The sequence below is a fragment of the Oncorhynchus tshawytscha genome, linkage group LG02 (assembly GCF_018296145.1).
Source record: "Oncorhynchus tshawytscha isolate Ot180627B linkage group LG02, Otsh_v2.0, whole genome shotgun sequence".
Taxonomy (NCBI): domain Eukaryota; kingdom Metazoa; phylum Chordata; class Actinopteri; order Salmoniformes; family Salmonidae; genus Oncorhynchus; species Oncorhynchus tshawytscha.
The window spans coordinates 33061249-33080407 of NC_056430.1; the positions used below are offsets into that span (position 1 = coordinate 33061249).

The 19159-nt window shown below is 42.6% G+C and overlaps 1 protein-coding gene across 1 annotated transcript in view; it reads right to left on the minus strand.

The window, feature by feature from the left end:
- Window positions 1-19159, minus strand: part of LOC112262891 (rho guanine nucleotide exchange factor 25) — a 62156-nt gene that overhangs the window by 18316 nt on the left and 24681 nt on the right. Inside the window, exons 2-6 of the mRNA XM_042297023.1 lie at window positions 13313-13632; window positions 12925-13029; window positions 2547-2674; window positions 2089-2155; window positions 1726-1829 (exon numbers count right to left, since the gene is read on the minus strand). Coding sequence (XP_042152957.1) covers window positions 1726-1829; window positions 2089-2155; window positions 2547-2674; window positions 12925-13029; window positions 13313-13632 — 724 coding nt within the window. The remainder of the gene's footprint in view (window positions 1-1725; window positions 1830-2088; window positions 2156-2546; window positions 2675-12924; window positions 13030-13312; window positions 13633-19159) is intronic.

Here is a 19159-nt window from a genome sequence, read left to right on the forward strand (position 1 = left end):
CTACGCTTCATCTCTTCTCCAGCCTGAGTCTGGACACGATACTTCGTCCACATCACAAGATAGGTTTTCTCTTGCCAAACATCGAGGGAAGAATCTCCTAGCATGGCGTATCCAACCTTGGACAGAGGCAACCTCTATGTCCCCACATAGACCATATTTATAATTGCAGTCTCTTGTACATCTGTAAACAAGCGACCTCGTCCTCCATGATGTCTTTGCCTTTCCACTCTGTACAGAATTCAAACACAGTATGTGTTCAGCATAGGAACTGTAAACAATGTACAAAAAAATGTAGTACAGCATGATAGCCAACATTATTCATTCAATGCAGTGCAGTAAATGGGTGGCTTAGAGTTACAAATGTTTATGCAATACTATGAAAAACTGTAACAGTACATTACTGTAATGCTAAAATAGTCATTAGATAGTTGCATACCTGTTCTCATTTCTGAAGGTTCGAATTATGGACGCCACTGTAAATCGACTCAAATTGGGCTGGACTCTCAGTCCAGCCTCTTTCATGGTCAAACCGTGGTTGATCACATGATCAACAAATTTTGCCCTAATCTCATTAGAGATGCCTCTCCTTCCTTCTCTTCTTTGCCCTTGTCCTCTTCCTCTCCCTCCTACTCCTCTTGCTCTCTGTCCATTGTTGGCATCCATTGTTCAAAACAGGTAATCTGACCTTTGACCTATTTTTAGGCCTATACTACAGTAAAGCAGTGATTGGTTAGTGATCAGTTAAGCTATAAGTGTTTGCACATGTGAGGAGTGTGTGTGTGACCTGGTGAATAAGTGTAGCATTTTGATTGGTTGTGTTTGGAAAAGGAAAGCAAGTCACTTCCTGATAGATTTTTGTGTTTTAGGTTGAGAATTGTGTGTAGTATTTTGAAAAAAGTGTTTTATGCAATTGACAACTGAGTCAAAGGCTGAGAAATAGCTTATGGTTTTTCACATTTGGTGTGTAGTTTTGCACTTTGAGTGAGAGGTTTCAAAAATCGTGTGACATGAAAAGATTTTGTGTGTAAGCAGTTGGAAAAAACTGTAATACACATGGGAAACTGTTGACCGTGGAAAAGCCCAGCAATGTTGCAGTTCTTGACACACACATATCTGTACACCTGGCATCTACTACCATACCCTGTTCAAAGGCACTTAAATATTTTGTCTTGCCCATTCACCTTCTGAATGGCACACATACACAATTCATGTCTAACTGTCTCAAGGCTTAAAAATCCTTCTTTAACCTGTCTCCTCCCCGTCAGCTACACTGATTGACGAGAATGTAACATTAATAAGGGATCATAGCTTTCACCTGGATTCACCTGGTCAGTCTACAGTATGTCATGAGCCGGTGCCCATAATGTTTTTTACATTCAGATGTACACACAGAGACACAAACACAGGAGAGAGAGAAATAGATGCACACACACGCACACACGTCCGCACAGAACACAGGAAATGTCTGACACAGCCAGGTGGATTCGGTGCGACAGAATAAGACTGTGATAGTGCTGATAAATATGCTCCAGTCTAAGTGTGCACTCCAAAACAGGAAACACTTCAGATTAAGGGTGCTCAGTATACACGTATACAGGTACAGTACACACACACACACACACACACACACACACACACACACACACACACACACACACACACACACACACACACACACACACACACACATACACACACATACACACACACACACACGAGACCTACTCTTTATGCCAGTCATAGATCTGGTGAATGTTCCCGAACACTATCTTGTCTTTGCCCTTCATGTCTTCTGGGATCCCCTGACTGGCCATGCTGGCCATGTAGCCCTGGGCAGAGCAGAGGAGACACATACACACATACATGCATAGATCAGTGCTGAGGGGTCACACACACCACCGCAGGAAGGAAAATACGGCTACTTCACAGAAGAGCATCTGGCTATAGTCATCTTTGTGTATATGGTAGAGAAAATAGGGCAACTGCTATGAAATAACAAAAAATGGAGACTTGAAGTGTACTTTAGATCATACAAATAACTAAGAAAGGTGTGCATCAAACATGGTAGATGATAGATTTGTCACACACCTCCACTATGAATCCCAGGTCGTCAACATACATCTTCTCTGTCTCTATCAGCTCTGTCAGCACATATCTGGGGAAAGGGGGGAGATAGAGAGAGAGAGTTGGCTGCAGTAAAAGAGGGCAGCCATTAAACAGTGTGACTTCTCTCATAACAGTGAGGGATGGGGTTCTCCCAGAGTGGAACCTGCACTTCCATCACACCGTTAGCTCTCATCATCATAGTAATTGCGCCCCAAATTACGCCCTATTCCCTATAGTGTGCTACTTTTAACAAGGAGTGCACTGTGTAGGGAATAGAGTTCCAGTTGGGGAGCAACCAGAGACTTAATGGCTGAAGCACCAGGAGCACTCAGATGCTGCATTATACTGTGGTGGAAAACTGACAGTCCAGTCCATTAATGAGATAGGGGCTATGAAGACTGGACACAGTGTGGGTTGACGTGGAGGTCACCACCACCTACATGCTCTTCTCTAAGGCACTCCTCCTGTCCTCTTCACTGTCCATTGTGGCTGACCATTGGCTGGTTGAGTCATCAATCAGGGAGGAGCCATCTTCTTCTTCCAAGAGAATGGTGGAAGATTGATGGTTCTGAAAGCAGAGGGCGGAGAGGTGAGCTCATGTATTCACTCCAGGTCCATTGACTATATGCTGCTGTACAAAGATGTCTACTGTACAAAAAGAGCATAGAGTCCAGGCCAGCCAGACCGACCGACAGACCAACAGACCGACCGAAAAACAGACCCTTCATTAACTGGACCTCATCTGCGGCTGGCGGCTTGTTCCTAATCCAGAAAGCAGACGTCCATGGGAATGTGAGCGAGGAAATAGGGAGCGTGCAGGACAAGGCCAGCACCCTGTGGGTTGTTCCAGGAGGGAGACTCCTCAGGAAAAGGACAGCATTCTGTTGGCTGTTCCAGGAGGGAGACTCCTCACTACTTATCCTCTCGGAAAAATACTGCCTGCTGTGCCACTCCAAACCCACAGTAATCCGATAGCAATAAGCGTTTTTCCATCTCTCTCCCTCTATTAATTTTTCTCTCTCCATCTCTCCTTTTTATTGAAACTGCTGAGGTTATTTTAGAGTTTTACATGTACTGGAGAGAGTGAGGGAGGTGTTGAAAGCGAAATGATGAATAGAGTCAAATAGTCAGATACACAGAGGGAGAACGAGGGGTACATTTTGTGTGCCAGAAAGGGGTTCCCTAGGTCATTGTTTCCAAACTCCATTCCTCGAGTACACCCAACAGCATACAGTGCATTTGGAAATTATTCAGACACCTTGGCTTTTTCCAAATTTACTTGCATTACATTGATCAAATAAAATTGAATCCCTCATCAATCTACACACAATACCCCATAATGACAAAGCAAAAACAGGTTTTTAGAATGTTTTGCAAATGTATTAAACATTTTAAACTGAAAGAGTTCAATCTTGGTTTCAGCAGACAAGATAATTTTGTTTCTCATGGTCTGAGAGTCCTTTAGGGGCCTTTTGGCAAATTCCAAGCAGACTATCATGTGACTTTTACTGAGGAGTGGCTTTCGTCTGGCCACTGGAAGGAGCTCTGTCACTCTACATCTGGCGACGACAGAGATGGTCGCCTCGCTTTGCGTTTTTAGGAAACTATGCAGTATTTAGTTTTTTTAAAGTATTATTTGTTACACTGTTACCCCAGGAAATCTTAAATCATATTACATACAGCTGGGAGGAACTATTGGATATAAGATCAACGTCAACGTACCAACATTACGACCAGGAATATGACTTTCCCGAAGCGGATCCTCTGTTTGGTCCACCACCCAGGACAATGGATCGGATACCAGCAGGCGACCCAAAACAACGGCACGCAGAAGGGGCAGACGGAGCGGTCTTCTGGTCAGGCTCCGTAGACAGGCACACCACCCACCGCTCCCGAGTATACTACTTGCCAATGTCCAGTCTCTTGACAACAAGGTAGATGAAATCCGAGCAAGGGTTGCCTTCCAGAGAGACATCAGAGATTGTAACGTTCTCTGTTTCACGGAAACATGGCTCACTCAGGATACGTTATCAGAGTCGGTACAGCCACCTGATTTCTTCACGCATCGCGCCGACATAAACAAACATCTCTCTGGTAAGAAGAAGGGAGGGGGTGTATGCCTTATGATTAACGAGTTGTGATGTGATCATAACAACATACAGGAACTCAAGTCCTTTTGTTCACCTGACCTAGAATTCCTTACAATTGAATGCCGACCGCATTATCTACCAAGAGAATTCTCTTCGATTATAATCACAGTCGTGTACATCACACCCCAAGCAGACACCTCAACGGCCCTGAGAGAATTTCATTGCACTCTATGTAAACTGGAAACCACATATCCTGAGGCTGCATTTATTGTAGCTGGGGATTTTAACAAGGCTAATCTGAAAACAAGGCTCCCTAGATTTTATCAGCATATCAAATGCGCGACCCGGGCTGGAAAAATTCTGGATCATTGTTACTCTAACTTCCGCGACGCATACAAAGCCCTCCCTCCCCCCTTTCGGCAAATCTGACCACGACTCCATTTTGTTGCTCCCAGCATATAGACAGAAACTAAAACAGGAAACGCTCGTGCTCAGGTCTGTTCAACACTGGTCCAACCAATCTGATTCCACGTTTCAAGATTGCTTCGATCACGTGGACTGGGATATGTTCCGGATAGCCTCAGACAACAACATTGATGTATACGCTGATTCGGTGAGCGAGTTTATTAGCAAGTGCATCGGTGATGTTGTGCCCACGGTGACAATTAAAACCTTCCCCAACCAGAAACCCTGGATTGATGGAAGTATTCGCGCAAAACTGAAAGCACAAACCACTGCTTTTAATCAGGGCAAGGTGACCGGAAACATGACCGAATACAAACAGTGTACCTATTCCCTCTGCAAGGCAATCAAACAAGCTAAGAATCAATATAGAGTCACAATTAAATGGCTCAGACACAAGAGGTATGTGGCAGGGTCTACAGTCAATCACGGACTACAAAAAGAAAACCAGCACCGTCGCGGACCCTGATGTCTTGCTCCCACACAAACTAAACAACTTCTTTGCTCGCTTTGAGGACAATACAGTGCCACTGACACAGCACGCTACCAAAACCTGCGGTCTCTCATTCACCACAGCCAATGTGAGTAAAACATTTAAACGTGTTAACCCTCGCAAGGCTGCGTCCTCAGAGCATGCGCAGACCAGCTGGCTGGTGTGTTTACAGGCATATTCAATCAATCCCTATCTCAGTCTGCTTTTCCCACATGCTTTGAGGGCCACCATTGTTCCTGTCCCCAAGTAAGCTAAGGTAACTGAGCTAAACGACAATCGCCTCGTAACACTCACTTACGTCATCATGAAGTGCTTTAAGAGACTAGTCAAGGATCATATCACCTCCACCCTACCTGATACCCTAGACCCACTCCAATTTGCATACCGCCCCAATAGGTCCACAGACGACGCAATCGCAATCACACTGCACACTGCCCAAACCCATCTGGATAAGAGGAATACCTATATAAGAATGCTGTTCATCGACTACAGCTCAGCATTTAACACCATAGTACCCTCCAAACTCGTCATTAAGCTCGAGACCCTGGGTCTCGACCCCACCCTGTGCAACTGGGTCCTGGACTTTCAAACGGGCCGCCCCCAGTTGGTGAGGGTGGGAAACAACATCTCCACCCCGCTGATCCTCAACACTGGGGCCCCACAAGGATGTGTTCTCAGCCCTCTCCTGTACTCCCTGCTCACCCATGACTACGTGGTCATGCACGCCTCCAACTCAATCAACAAGTTTGCAGACGACACTACAGTGGTAGGCTTGATTATCAACAACGACGAGACGGCCTACAGGGAGGTGAGGGCCCTCGGATTGTGGTGTCAGGAAAATAACCTCACACTCAACATCAACAAAACAAAGGAGATGAACCTCAGGAGGCTGAAGAAATTTGGCTTATCACCAAAAACACTCACAAACTTGGGGGCAAACTACCTGCCCTCCAGGACACTTACACCACCTGATGTCACAGGAAGGCCATAAAGATCATCAAGGACAACAACCACCTGAGCCACTGCCTGTTCACCCCGCAATCATCCAGAAGGCGAGGTCAGTACAGGTGCATCAAAGCTGGGACCAAGAGACTGAAAAACAGCTTCTATCTCAAGGCCATCAGACTGTTAAACAGCCATCACTAACATTGAGTGGCTGCTGCAAACATACTGACTCAAATCTCTAGCCACTTAATAATAAAACATTTGATGTAATAAATGTATCACTAGCTACTTTAAACAATGCCACTTAATATAATGTTTACATACCCTGCATTACTCATCTCATATGTATATGTATATACTATACTCTATATCATCTACTGCATCTTGCCATCTTTATGTAATACATGTATCACAAGCCACTTTAAACTATGCCACTTAATATAATGTTTACATACCCTACATTACTCATCTCGTATGTATATACTGTACTCGATACCATCATCTGCATCTTGCCTATGCCGTTCTGTACCATCACTCATTCATATATCTTTATGTACATATTCTTTATCCCTTTACACTTGTGTGTATAAGGTAGTAGTTGTGGAATTGTTAGGTTAGATTACTCTGGTTATTGGTTATTGGTTATTACTGCATTGTCGGAACTAGAAGCACAAGCATTTCGCTACACTCGCATTAACATCTGCTAACCATGTGTATGTGACCAATAAAATTATATATTTTTGATTTAAAAAAATATATTATAATTGTTATTTGTTTTGATTTGAGTGACCATCGGGTTCCTGGTCACCTCCCTGACCAAGGCCCTTCTCCCCCGATTGCTCAGTTTGGCCGGGCGGTCAGCTCCAGGAAGAGTCTTGGTGGTTCCAAACTTCTTCCATTTAAGAATGGCCACTGTGGCCCCTGTGTTCTTGGGGACCTTCAATGTTGCAGAAATGTTTTGGTGCACTTCCCAAGATCTGTGCCGCAACACAATCCTGTCTCGGAGTTCTACGGACAATTCTTTCGACCTCATGGCGTGGTTTTTGCTCTGACATGCACTGTCAACTGTGGGACCTTATATCGTAAGGTGTGTGCCTTTCCAAATCATGTTCACTCAATTGAATTTACTACAAGTTGACTCCAATCATGTTGTAGAAACATCTCAAGGATGATCAATGGAAACATGATGTACCTGAGCTCAATTTCAAGTCTCATATCAAAGGATCGGAATACTTATGTAAATAAGGTTTTTCTGTTTTGTTTTGTAATTCAAAATTCAAAAGGCACTTGCGCATCTGAGTTATCTTTTTTGCAGGTGCATGTTAGCAGATGTATAAGATGAGAAAAAATAAGAAACATGCACACTGCTCTTGATAGTATCACTGCTCGTTAATAAGCTTTACGTATCGGCCTAAAGGCCTTCGTCAGAGCTTTTGTGAGTTTTTATTAGCACCCTTATGTAGCCATAGCTCCACCCACATCTGTTCAATGCATCGAATGGTGTTGGAGTCGAAAATAAGGAAGGGTTACCAAATATAACAATGTGCATTACATAAATATTCTAAAGTGTGTACATAAAACGTATTAAATACGCCTGTAAATCCACAATGAGGACATCGACACATCAAGCAAGTTTTCATAAATCATTGGGTACAACATCTGTACCGATACGTAAAGCTTATTAAAGAACAATAATACTATCATGAGCAGTAATACTATCATGAGCAGTAATATTATCATGAGCAGTAATACTATCATGAGCAGTAATACTATCAAGAGCAGTAATACTATCATGAGCAGTAATACTATCATGAGCAGTAATACTATCATGAGCAGTAATACTATCATGAGCAGTAATACTATCATGAGCAGTAATACTATCAAGAGCAGTAATACTATCATGAGCAGTAACACTATCATGAGCAGTAATACTATCATGAGCAGTAATACTATCATGAGCAGTAACACTATCATGAGCAGTAATACTATCATGAGCAGTAATACTATCATGAGCAGTAATACTATCATGAGCGGTAATACTATCATGAGCAGTAATACTATCATGAGCAGTAATACTATCATGAGCAGTAATACTATCATGAGCAGTAATACTATCATGAGCAGTAATACTATCATGAGCAGTAATACTATCATGAGCAGTAACACTATCATGAGCAGTAATACTATCATGAGCGGTAATACTATCATGAGCGGTAATACTATCATGAGCAGTAATACTATCAAGAGCAGTAATACTATCATGAGCAGTAATACTATCATGAGCAGTAATACTATCATGAGCAGTAATACTATCATGAGCAGTAATACTATCATGAGCAGTAATACTATCATGAGCAGTAATACTATCATGAGCAGTAATACTATCATGAGCAGTGCGCATGCTTCTTTTTGTAATCTTTTTTTAAAATTGTTCCTAAAACCTGTTTTCACTTTGTCATGATGGGGTATTGTGTGTAGATTGCTAAAATGTTTAATTAATTTAATCCATTTTAGAATAAGGCTGTAACGTAACAAAGTGTGGAAAAAGGGAGGGGGTCTGAATACACTCCGAATGCACTGTACATTGTTGCTGAAGACCCAGACTAAGTCACATGATTCTACTCATTGAGAACTTGATGATTAGTTGACAAGTGTACTTGTCCAGGGCTACAAGTTAGGGAACACTGGCCTAGGTGATATCAGGCTGAAATAGTGAGAGTCTTCACCTCATACACAGGGTCATCTCAGAATAGGAATAAGAATGTAATCTTATGTTTCTAAGCCGCCTCTGTATTTATTTGCACTAATCCTCCCATTCAGTCAGTTTATGGACAATCCCTCTCTCTACCTTACTACACTAATCCTCCCATTCAGTCAGTTTATGGACAATCCCTCTCTCTACCTTACTACACTAATCCTCCCATTCAGTCAGTTTATGGACAAGCACTCTCTCTCTCCTGGCCTTGTGCTGTCCCCCTTCGTCCTCCCTTATGCTCCCGTACGTTAGCTCACATGCCCTCTCACTCTATCTCAATGAACTGGCATCTCCATGTTCTCCTTTTCTTTCTCTCCTTTAATCAGTTTTTCAATGCTGGGTAAAGTCCTCCTTCCATCACTTCCACCTTCTCAGTGACCAGTCATGATAAACATCCCAAACTGACACACACACACACACACACACACACACACACACACACACACACACACACACACACACACACACACATACACACACACACACAAATGGGCGCTGATGTCCATAATGTCCGTAGTGCATTTGGCTCATGCTTCCTCATATCCTAATGTTACCACTGACAGGCAGCTCACAGACAGTAGGTATATTCACCAGTAATCTGTGTTAAAGGGTAAAGGGATGGCAGAGCTCCTGATGGACCTAGTGAAGCAGCCTATTCATGGCAGCTCAGCCCGGTGACGTCTCTGCTGATCGTGGAGGGGAGGTAAAGGTAGGGCAGTGATGAGAGCCCTAAAAATTTACATATTTATTGACCCTCCTGAATCATGGAGAGTTTCAGTGGTCAGAATGTGCCATTGTGTAAACTGTGGAGTTCTGGTAAAAGTTAAGAGGAAGGAGTGAATGAGTGGACATTTCTAGCCCTGGCCTAGTCCCTCTATCACTTCCTAAAGCCTCCCTCTATTTCCTCTAATTCCTTCCTCTGAATTCTCCAGTCTCTCCAAGCCTGGTCTAGACTAATGCAAAATACCCTATTCTGAGCTCCAGTCCTCCTTTACCTCCCTCTTCCCTTCCCTTGACAGCCTCCCAGCCTTCCCTGGTTTCTGTTCTATCCACAATTACCCACTTCTCCTCCCACCACCTCTCTCTGCCCCTAGGTCTGCTTCCTACCCCTGTTCTACCCAGCATCCCTGTAGGCCCTTACTCTAACCCCCACACCATAGTCTACCACGGACCTCTACTCTACTAACCCCACTCCACCCACTCCACCCACCCCTCCAGTCCTTCACCCCCAGCCCTGACCCTGTTTTCAGCTCTCCAGTGAACATGTGGTGGCAACAGGCTGTCCGGGGCTGACTGCAGCTTTGCTACTTGATCACTTGGAATAGCCGACACTATTGATCCCACTGGGCAATAGCTTTCTAAAGGTTGTTTCCCAGCTATCACATTTGGTTTCTTGGAAGTTGTGGGAATGTACGTTTTTGGGTTCCCATTGGTTGTGGAGACGAAGATATACATTTCCTGCCCGGAAAAATATATTTTTAAATGTGAACGTTCTTAGAACCGAAGTGAACATTTTGCCTGTTCTGGGATGGTACATTTTTAGTTATATGGTGGTTCAGAGAATTTTATACTATGGTTCCCTGAAGGTTTTCCTAGGAGGTTTTATCAACGTTCGGAGAATGGTTGAGAATGTTCCAAAGCTAAGCAACTATCATGCACCTCTTACAGAATGTTGTGGGAAGGTTGCATGCAAAATAACCATAGGACAACCACTCTCTCACCAAGCTCTAAGAAACATACGGTTCTCAGAACATTATGTGATAGCTGGGTTAGTTTTAACCCACCAAGCATTTACAGATGGCAACTTCTTTTGGTTTTGTTTTTTTGGTGCAGTTTGGACCAGGCTTGATTTCAACGTCAACAAACGTCCAGTCCGACTTGCCTATACTTGACCCAAACATAGACATATATAATTGGTTCAGGTTTGGTCCGGTCTGGACCGGCATTGCTTTCAATGTCCACAGACGTCTGGTCCGGACCGGCCTATATTCGGTCCAAACATACAGAATACAGTACATTACAGTACTGTACAGTACACAGTCCGGTAAAGAAAAGTTGAATATAGTACAGTACAGTACAGTAAAGAAAAATAAAGTATGGTGTACTGTATTGTACCATACTTTACTTTAATGTACTCTACTGAACTAAACTGTATTGTACTCTACTCTACTGAATTAAACTCTACTGTACTGTACTCTACTGAATTAAACAATACTGCACTGTACTCTACTGTACTGAATTAAATTACTGTCCTGTACTGTACCATACAGTACTGTACTGTTCTCCACTGTACTAAACAGTGCAGTACAGTACTGTGATGTTCAAACTTGGGAAACATAGCCTAGAAGTCTATGATTTGTTCAGACTTGGACACCAACCAAAATGTGTACTTGTTTGGTGTCGGGGCTCATTACAATAATACACAGCATACTTTGTAATGGTTTGTTTTTACAATTACATTTTGGTCATTCAGTAGACGCTCTTATCCTGAGCAACTTACAGTACAGTCAGTGCATTCAACTAATGTATCACAGTCATAGCATGAAAATAAATCTGTAACAGTTACAGAGTATGTCATTGTAGTTGAAGTGGTCTGTTGACTTAGTCTGTGGACTTGACTACTTCGCACATCATCGCTGTCAGTTTTAAAGCTTTTGAAAAAATGAACTTAAGTACATGGGACAAATGGGAGCAATAATAAATATTCTGTTGCAATCTTTTTCTTTCAATCCTTTTACCTTTTACCTGTATTAAGAGGCTTGAAAAATGATTATGATATAATGTTTACTTAATTGAGAATGTATTTGCAATTTGGCCATAAAATAAATTACTGAAAAATAAGTATTTTCAACTTTCATCCAACACCTAAAATTCACCTGACTTCAACATCCGTAAAATACATACAGTACCAGTGAAAAGTTTGGACACACCTACTCATTCAAGGGTTTTTCTTTATTTTTACTATTTTCTACATTGTAGAATAACAGTGAAGACACCAAAATCATGAAATAACACATGGAATAATGTAGTAACCAAAAAAGTGTTAAACAAATCTAAATTTTATATTTGAGCTTTTTCAAAGTAGCCACCCTTTGCCTTGATGACAGCTTTGCACACTCCTACTGATTCCATATGTGTTATTTTATCATTTTGATGTCTTCACTATTATTCTACAATGTAGAAAATAGTAAAAAATAAAGAAAAACCCTTGAATGAGTAGGTATGTCCAAACTTTTGACTGGTACTGTATTTTCGACATCTGGAGAATACGCATTTTCGACGTCTGGAAAGGATGTCTTTTCACCTTTCATTCAGCACCTAAAATGTCATTTTGCTTACTGGGAAGGTGGTCGACAGGTTTCTCCTGTTTAGAGATAGAGGGAGAGAGTGTGTATTTGTGTGTGTTTATGCGCACAATGATTGACAAGGCAAATTTGTTCTTGGAAGTTAAGGTTTGGGTGAAGTTGAGCCAAATATACTGAATATACAGTACAGCATACCCAGTTTGTATTTGTGGGATAAATAGTTTTGTTTGATAAACATTCGAATTCTCCTCTGGTTTGGTTGATGACTCTAGCATTGCTTATGTGATCTGTTTCTAGGTTCATGCTCTAATTTCCTATTTTTTTGTTGCGTTAATCAATAAGCTGTTGCCCAGGTTACATGAGGAGAGACTTGTTGTTTCTGACTTTACATCTATTTATGGTCCATTCTCCTTCGCTTCCTCTGTGGGTTAGGATTCTCTCTTTCTCTTTCTCTCTCTCCCTCCCTCTTTCTCTCTTTCTCTCTCTCCCCTCTCTCCCTCACTCCTTGTTAAATATTAATGGGGGTTTCAAAGGGAGTTCTTTCAGCCTCAGTGCCAGTGCTTGACTAACAGGGACATGAGTGGTCTGACAGCTGTAGTCTCTCTCTCTGTTCTCTCAACCAACACAGAATCAGTCTTTGAGTACAGAGCTCTAACAAAGGACTGCAGTGTCCACTGTCTGCTCAATGTGTGTGTGTGTGTGTGTTTGTGTGTGTGTGTGTGTGTGTGTGTGTGTGTGTGTGTGTGTGTGTGTGTGTGTACTCCTTACCAGACTATGTGTGTCCCTGTTCTGCAGCAGGTCAGATAGGTAGCTATGGCAGAGGGTGTGTGCTGGAGAGTACGCTGCTGGACTCACCAGACCATCGTTCCACCCCTGCACATCACACAACATACACAACATAACACACACAAACACACTTGACATATTCTGGTTACTTCGTAATGCATATTGTCGTTGGTAGAGCCAGGAGTTTGTCCTGAACAGGTGATGTAACTAAAACCATAAACTGCAGTTTTATAAAAACCCTTGTGTGGATTCCCAGGCTATATTTTGTATTTGTATTTATTATGGATCCCCATTAGCTACTGCCAAGGCAGAAGCTACTCTTCCTGGGGTCCAGCAATATTAAGGCAATTATACTATAGTGAAGCCTCACCAGGTCTCCATCAGTGCAGGGGAGGATGGTGTAGTTCTCTCCCTGTTCCAGAGGCCTTCCTAGGGCCTGGCCGAGAGGTAGATGGGTAGAGGGTTGCTTCCCATCCAGCCTGTGGACCTGCCTGACCCCCTTCCCATCCCCTCCTCCCACACTCAGCTTGCAGACGGGCATGGTGAGCCATTTCTTCAGGGCACTGACAGAGTGCCGCGATTCCCCTGGGGAGGAGGGAGAGCAGGGTCTGGAGCTGCCCGAGGCCTGGGGGGCTATGGAGCCTACGGATGGGGTAATGCTGCCCTCACTGCCCGCCGCCGAGTATGACTCTACAGAGGAGAGAGAGAGAGAGATACATGTTTTGGTTATTCAGTTGTTGAGGTTATTGAGTCCGACAAAAATGATGGATGGCTCCCACTTGGACTTGATTTAAGTGCAGGTTTTCCTGTTGGTTATTTCCTTTGAATACCTTGGAATTATAGACTAATGTAATAACATTACTCTACTAACTTCAGCAACCAGGCCCTTTTTCTAACCCACACAGAGCTCTCAGGTAGATATTGCCTTTCCACCTCACAAAAATGTGCTTCAATTTCCTGTTTTAAGCCGATAAAGTATTTCTACCAATGCAGCACAGGGAGTCACATGCTGGGACGAAATAAACCACATTCTCTGACTGTGTGGAAGTGACAGGTGGAAACTCACTCCACAGAGTAAGGAAACAAACTAAAAGAACAAGATACTTCAGAGATGTATTTGGGCAGTGTTTATCTACAGCAGCGCTATCTGTTTGTTTGCTGTGTACTTACTACAGCACAATGGAAGGCAGTAGATGAAGAGAAGGGTACTGCTTTGAGGCGGGCTTAGATAATAGTCAGCGAGAGGGATGGTCCGTGGGCCGTGGGCCGTGGGCCGTGGGGAGTAGGAGGCATTCTAAATTAAGCTATGGAGAGAACTGTTGATTAGACATCCAAAATGAGTTCATACACGACAGCCATCGAGTCAGCCTGCCGATGTGATGTCATCACTTAGAGTGAAAAGGAATGTCTGCAATTCTGGTATGCATCTCCGTTGGTGATGTAATCAGACACACAAAAAATACAATATTTCGATCCGAGTTGGATCTTCGTTAGGTCATCATGATCCAACTCAGATGGAAACGTTCTCTTTTTTGTGTGTCTGATTACATCAAATTGGGAGCATACTAGAGTTGCGGATACATTTGCTACTTTCTTCTGAGCTGCACCCGATAAGTTGGATGTACATATTTATTATTATTATTATTTTTATCACTGAGAGAGAGACAGGAAGAGGAGGAACAGGAGATTTACCAGGATTTATTGCCACAAAATAAAATAAATAACTGCGAGGAACCGTACATCATAATTCATTATTCATGTGGACAGCATGGCTTGGAATATAACTGTTAAATGATATGCAATCTAGATCTGTCTTTTCTACGGCATGATGAATCATCAACGCTCAGGATGGGGACAGACAGCACATCTCAGTATAGAGTGCAGTTCACAACACGTGTAGACCTATCATCTCATCATGGTAACTTTTTTTCTTGTGACAGGTAGGCTTGCATTTTCTGCAGCATAGTCTATGCTACAGTAATATAAAGACCGAATGCACATCTAATTTCCCCGGCTCCATCTGGCTTTAGGGGGTCACCGTATTTTTGAATTGTAAGGATTTTTATCTTTTTTTGCAGCTACAAAGTTTTAAAACAACCTATCACTCAAATATCGTTACTTTAATTCCAGTCCATATAATGCAGTATAATGCAATACAGTACAGTAATACAGTTCACACTCAAAAAATCTTAGCCTTCTTGTCACGCCCTGACCATAGAGAGCTGTTTATTCTCTATGTTGGTTAGGTCGGGGTGTGATTAAGGGTGGGTTCTCTAGGGGAATTATATGTCTATTTTGGCCTGGTATGGTTCCCAATCAGAGGCAGCTATTTATCGTTGTCTCTGATTGGGGATCATATTTAGGTAGCCATTTCCCCGTTGTGCTTTGTGGGATCTTGTCTAGGTATAGTTGCCTGCGAGCACTACTTTGAGCGTCACGTTTCGTTTGTTCGCTTTATTGTTTTTGTTCTTTAAGTTTCTCTTCCAAATAAAAGGGATGGAAACATACCACGCTGCATCTTGGTCCAATCATTATGACGAGCTTGACACTTCTGCAGCTAGTTTCATGTATTTCCCCAAGAGAGCATATAGCTAGCTACATCTATGGGCTTTTATGCTTTTATGTTGTGCTTAATGTGCAGTAGCCTATATCATATATGTATTGGATAACGGCACAGTCATTTGGGCTTTTTTGGGCTTGGGATCATTAAATGTCTTTAATGTAGGGCTCATAAAATGTATTTTATGTATGGATCATTAAATGTCTTTAATGTAGGGCTCATAAAATGTATTTCATGTATGGCTCCTCAGGCTCAGGTAGCATTAGGTTAGAATTTTCGACCAAATCTCAAATGAAATCCAGACACGCCTATGTCTATGCTTTATAATGCTTTTGAATGACACTTCTGGTTTTGGCGGGAAATACTGGGTTACCAGGGAGAAAAGGGATTATTCTCAGGATGGAACATTTGCAAAATACTGGGAAAATATTAAATATATTCCCTAGTGTGGAATGAGTCCACATGGAGAAAGGGGTAAACATACTGGAGGTGGTTTATGTTAAGACATACTGTATATGTCCTCAAAGAGAGTATGGTTACCATGTTGCAATGAGCCCAGCCCACCTCGTCCTCTCTCTCAGTGGGGTAAGGAGTTGATGTTTACTGAATGGTGTATACTGGCTGACCCCAATGTATATTTGGATTCCAGTGAGACATTGCAATGACAGTGAAAATTAGGAAAGGAAGGGGTATGAAGGGGGGGGAGAGAAAGAGTGAGAGGAATTCAGAGGCAGGAGATGGAGCGATGAGCACACAGTAAAATAGTTTGAGAGGACAGAAGAAGACAAGATGGAAGAGTCTGGTTCTCTTGGAAGACGAATGAGGCCTTGAGAAAACACACAGTCAGCAAGAGCAGGCTGACCGAGACACTGTCTGTCTGTTCTGTAGTGATGAAAAAGAAGCTGATGTACTGATAAATCACGACAGCCAAAGCAGCCATAATCACACACTCGGTCGTACCCATAATATCCTGTCCTCCTAGCCTAGCATTAGTGGGCTAATAGAAGTGTTGTCACACACTCACACCACAGAATGAATTCAGCTCACTAAGCCTCTAGTCTAGGGAAAACAGTATGATCTCCCACACACTGCTCTGATTAGGCAGCCCCAACAATAACGTTTGATTCTGTTCTGCTGATCTTAGCGAAGGCTTAAGCTCTTTGTGGCTCTTTTCTGTCACTTTGGCCACCTCCCAGAATCTAACTATGTCCTGTCAGCATATTGATGTAAGCTGTAATCATAATAACAGGGCCTCAGGGGCCCAGAGAAAAGCGGAGACTCAGAGCTCTACACTAAATGTCTGACGCAGCCCTTTTTTAGGAGACCATGCTGCCGGTAACACCATTAATAACGTGGCATTTTTTTGGGCCCTGTTCTCTTTGGTGGAAAATGGCCGAACTGTTCTGCTAAATTTGGGTTTTGAGTTTATTTATCGACATAAATGTATGTCTGTTAAAATTGGTTGCACCTACGTCAACTTTCCCCCTCTTTATATTAAACAGTTGCTGCAATACACGTCATACTTTTACAGGTCAAGTAAGATGGACCGAAGATCAATCCGTCAAATATCGACACATTTCCCAGGAAAGTGCAGCCATTCATTTTAAACTCAGAACTCAGATGGGCCATTGTAATTATAGTAATGTATCATCTAGCACTTGCTGAACAACACAAACTCATTTCTATAATGGGCTGATGGATGGCCGGGAGGATTAAAGAGGGGAGGAGTGGGAAATTATATTAGAGTTTTTCTCAAATGCTAAAACACAATTTCTGAAACGTTGCTCCATTTCCTGAAAACATTCAACACAAAACCTCATCTTCAAGCACTATTTACATAACATCTGACTCCTCTTGCAAAATGAAACATTCGCCTCAAAACAGTTTTACCTGTGTTCAAAATCAAACACTGCTCTCAAATCATGAACGAAGTGGTCAAAATGATATACACTCTCAAGCAGTCAGTAAACAATACACCGAAAAATAGAAAACACATTGTTCAAAACATACAATTCTCAGGGAGAAGTACATTTTTAATCCCGAAAAAAAATCTTATTTTTCCGTCATTGTCCTTGATGAAAGAAAACATGTTTTATCATAGTAGCTCAAAATGTATCAGAAATTACTACTCTGCTGTGCTCTTTGCAATTTTGTTTTTTGTTCTTCCTCCTCCTTGTACCCCTATTTTTACAGTACTGTACCCTGCATCTCACAAACTTGTCCTTTGTCTCTGTGATACTGTAATTCTTGTTCTTTGTTGATATGAACCTGCAACCAGTCAACATCTATTGAGCAGTTAGTACTGTTAATAAATGGAAAGCACAATGTTCAGGGCCATACAATTTGTCCATTGTACAGTATACAGCCTACAATGCACTGTACTACAGTATCCATTCTCAGACTTTCTCCTTCCCACCTTCAACAACCTGTTTGCTCTCTGAACTGGCTTATATTGGTTGTGTCGCATCATTTGAAACAGGTTAAATCAGTTGAGTGGTTATGTTCAGTCAATGACATATGTTCTCTATTTGTATTTGATTGTTGCCACTTGTGTTTACAAGTATGGATGACATGTGCATTATAGTGCAGAATGTGTTTTGAGAATGAGAATGTGTTTAGAGTTTTGCTGAAAAGTCTAAGTGAGATCTGCAAATTGTGTTTTACCATGTGAAATGGTTTAAGGTATTGACAGACTGCAGAATTAGCTAAATGAGTCCAGGCAACTGAGAACTTTGTTCAGCCAATGGGTTTTAGTGTTTTAGCAATTGAGAAAAACTGTAATTCAGTTTGACCTGTCCTAGCCACACACTGAACCTTTGAGTCGCCAAATAGTATGCGAGACCAGTGATGACAGAGTGTCAGTGAATAGGAAAATTGGTGGTAAATGCAAGAATGTGGCCCATATGTCATATCCACATGGGAGGCTCAGTGGAGAGAGGCGAGTGAGAGGGAAAGCTGTGACAGGAGCAGAGAAGTGCCAGTGGATGGAACACTCTGAACCACTGAAACCTGTCCGGTCCCCCCCGAACCACAGAGAGAGAGAGAGAGAGAGAGAGAGAGAGAGAGAGAAAGAGAGAGAGAGAGATTGAGATTGAGATTGAGATTAGGGCAGAAGAGGGGCAGTCCAGTCCCATCCATCACACACACCACAGACAGTCAGGCTGTGTGTGTGTTCACCACATACCCTATCCTATCGTACAGTTCCTGGAGACCAGCAGTAGGCTAGCCTAGTGGGAAATCAGACCTACTGGTTAAAACAACACACACACCCCAGCTGCCAGAGAGCTAAGCAAACTGGAAATCATTCTCCCTCCCCTCCCTTCCACTCCCCATCTCACCTCAGGTGACTCCATGACACACATTGTACGTTGAGCGCATGAACACCCACACCACCCTGAGCAAGGGGCACATCTCCCCAGCACTCTGAACAAACAGCCATCTGGCCTCCTAAGGTCATAATGGAATTTAGATATGATGTTGTTTATTCCCTTTCCCATTTGGTCACGAGTCCACTAAGAGCAGGAACGTCTTTACAGTAGCGTTAGATACTGCAGGTACAGTACGCTAGGTACACTCTGGTAAGTGTCTCATTTGAGAAGCGGCTTTCTCAGAAGCAGTGGCTTTTAGTGGTGATTAGACCTGGTGGTGACGTGCAAA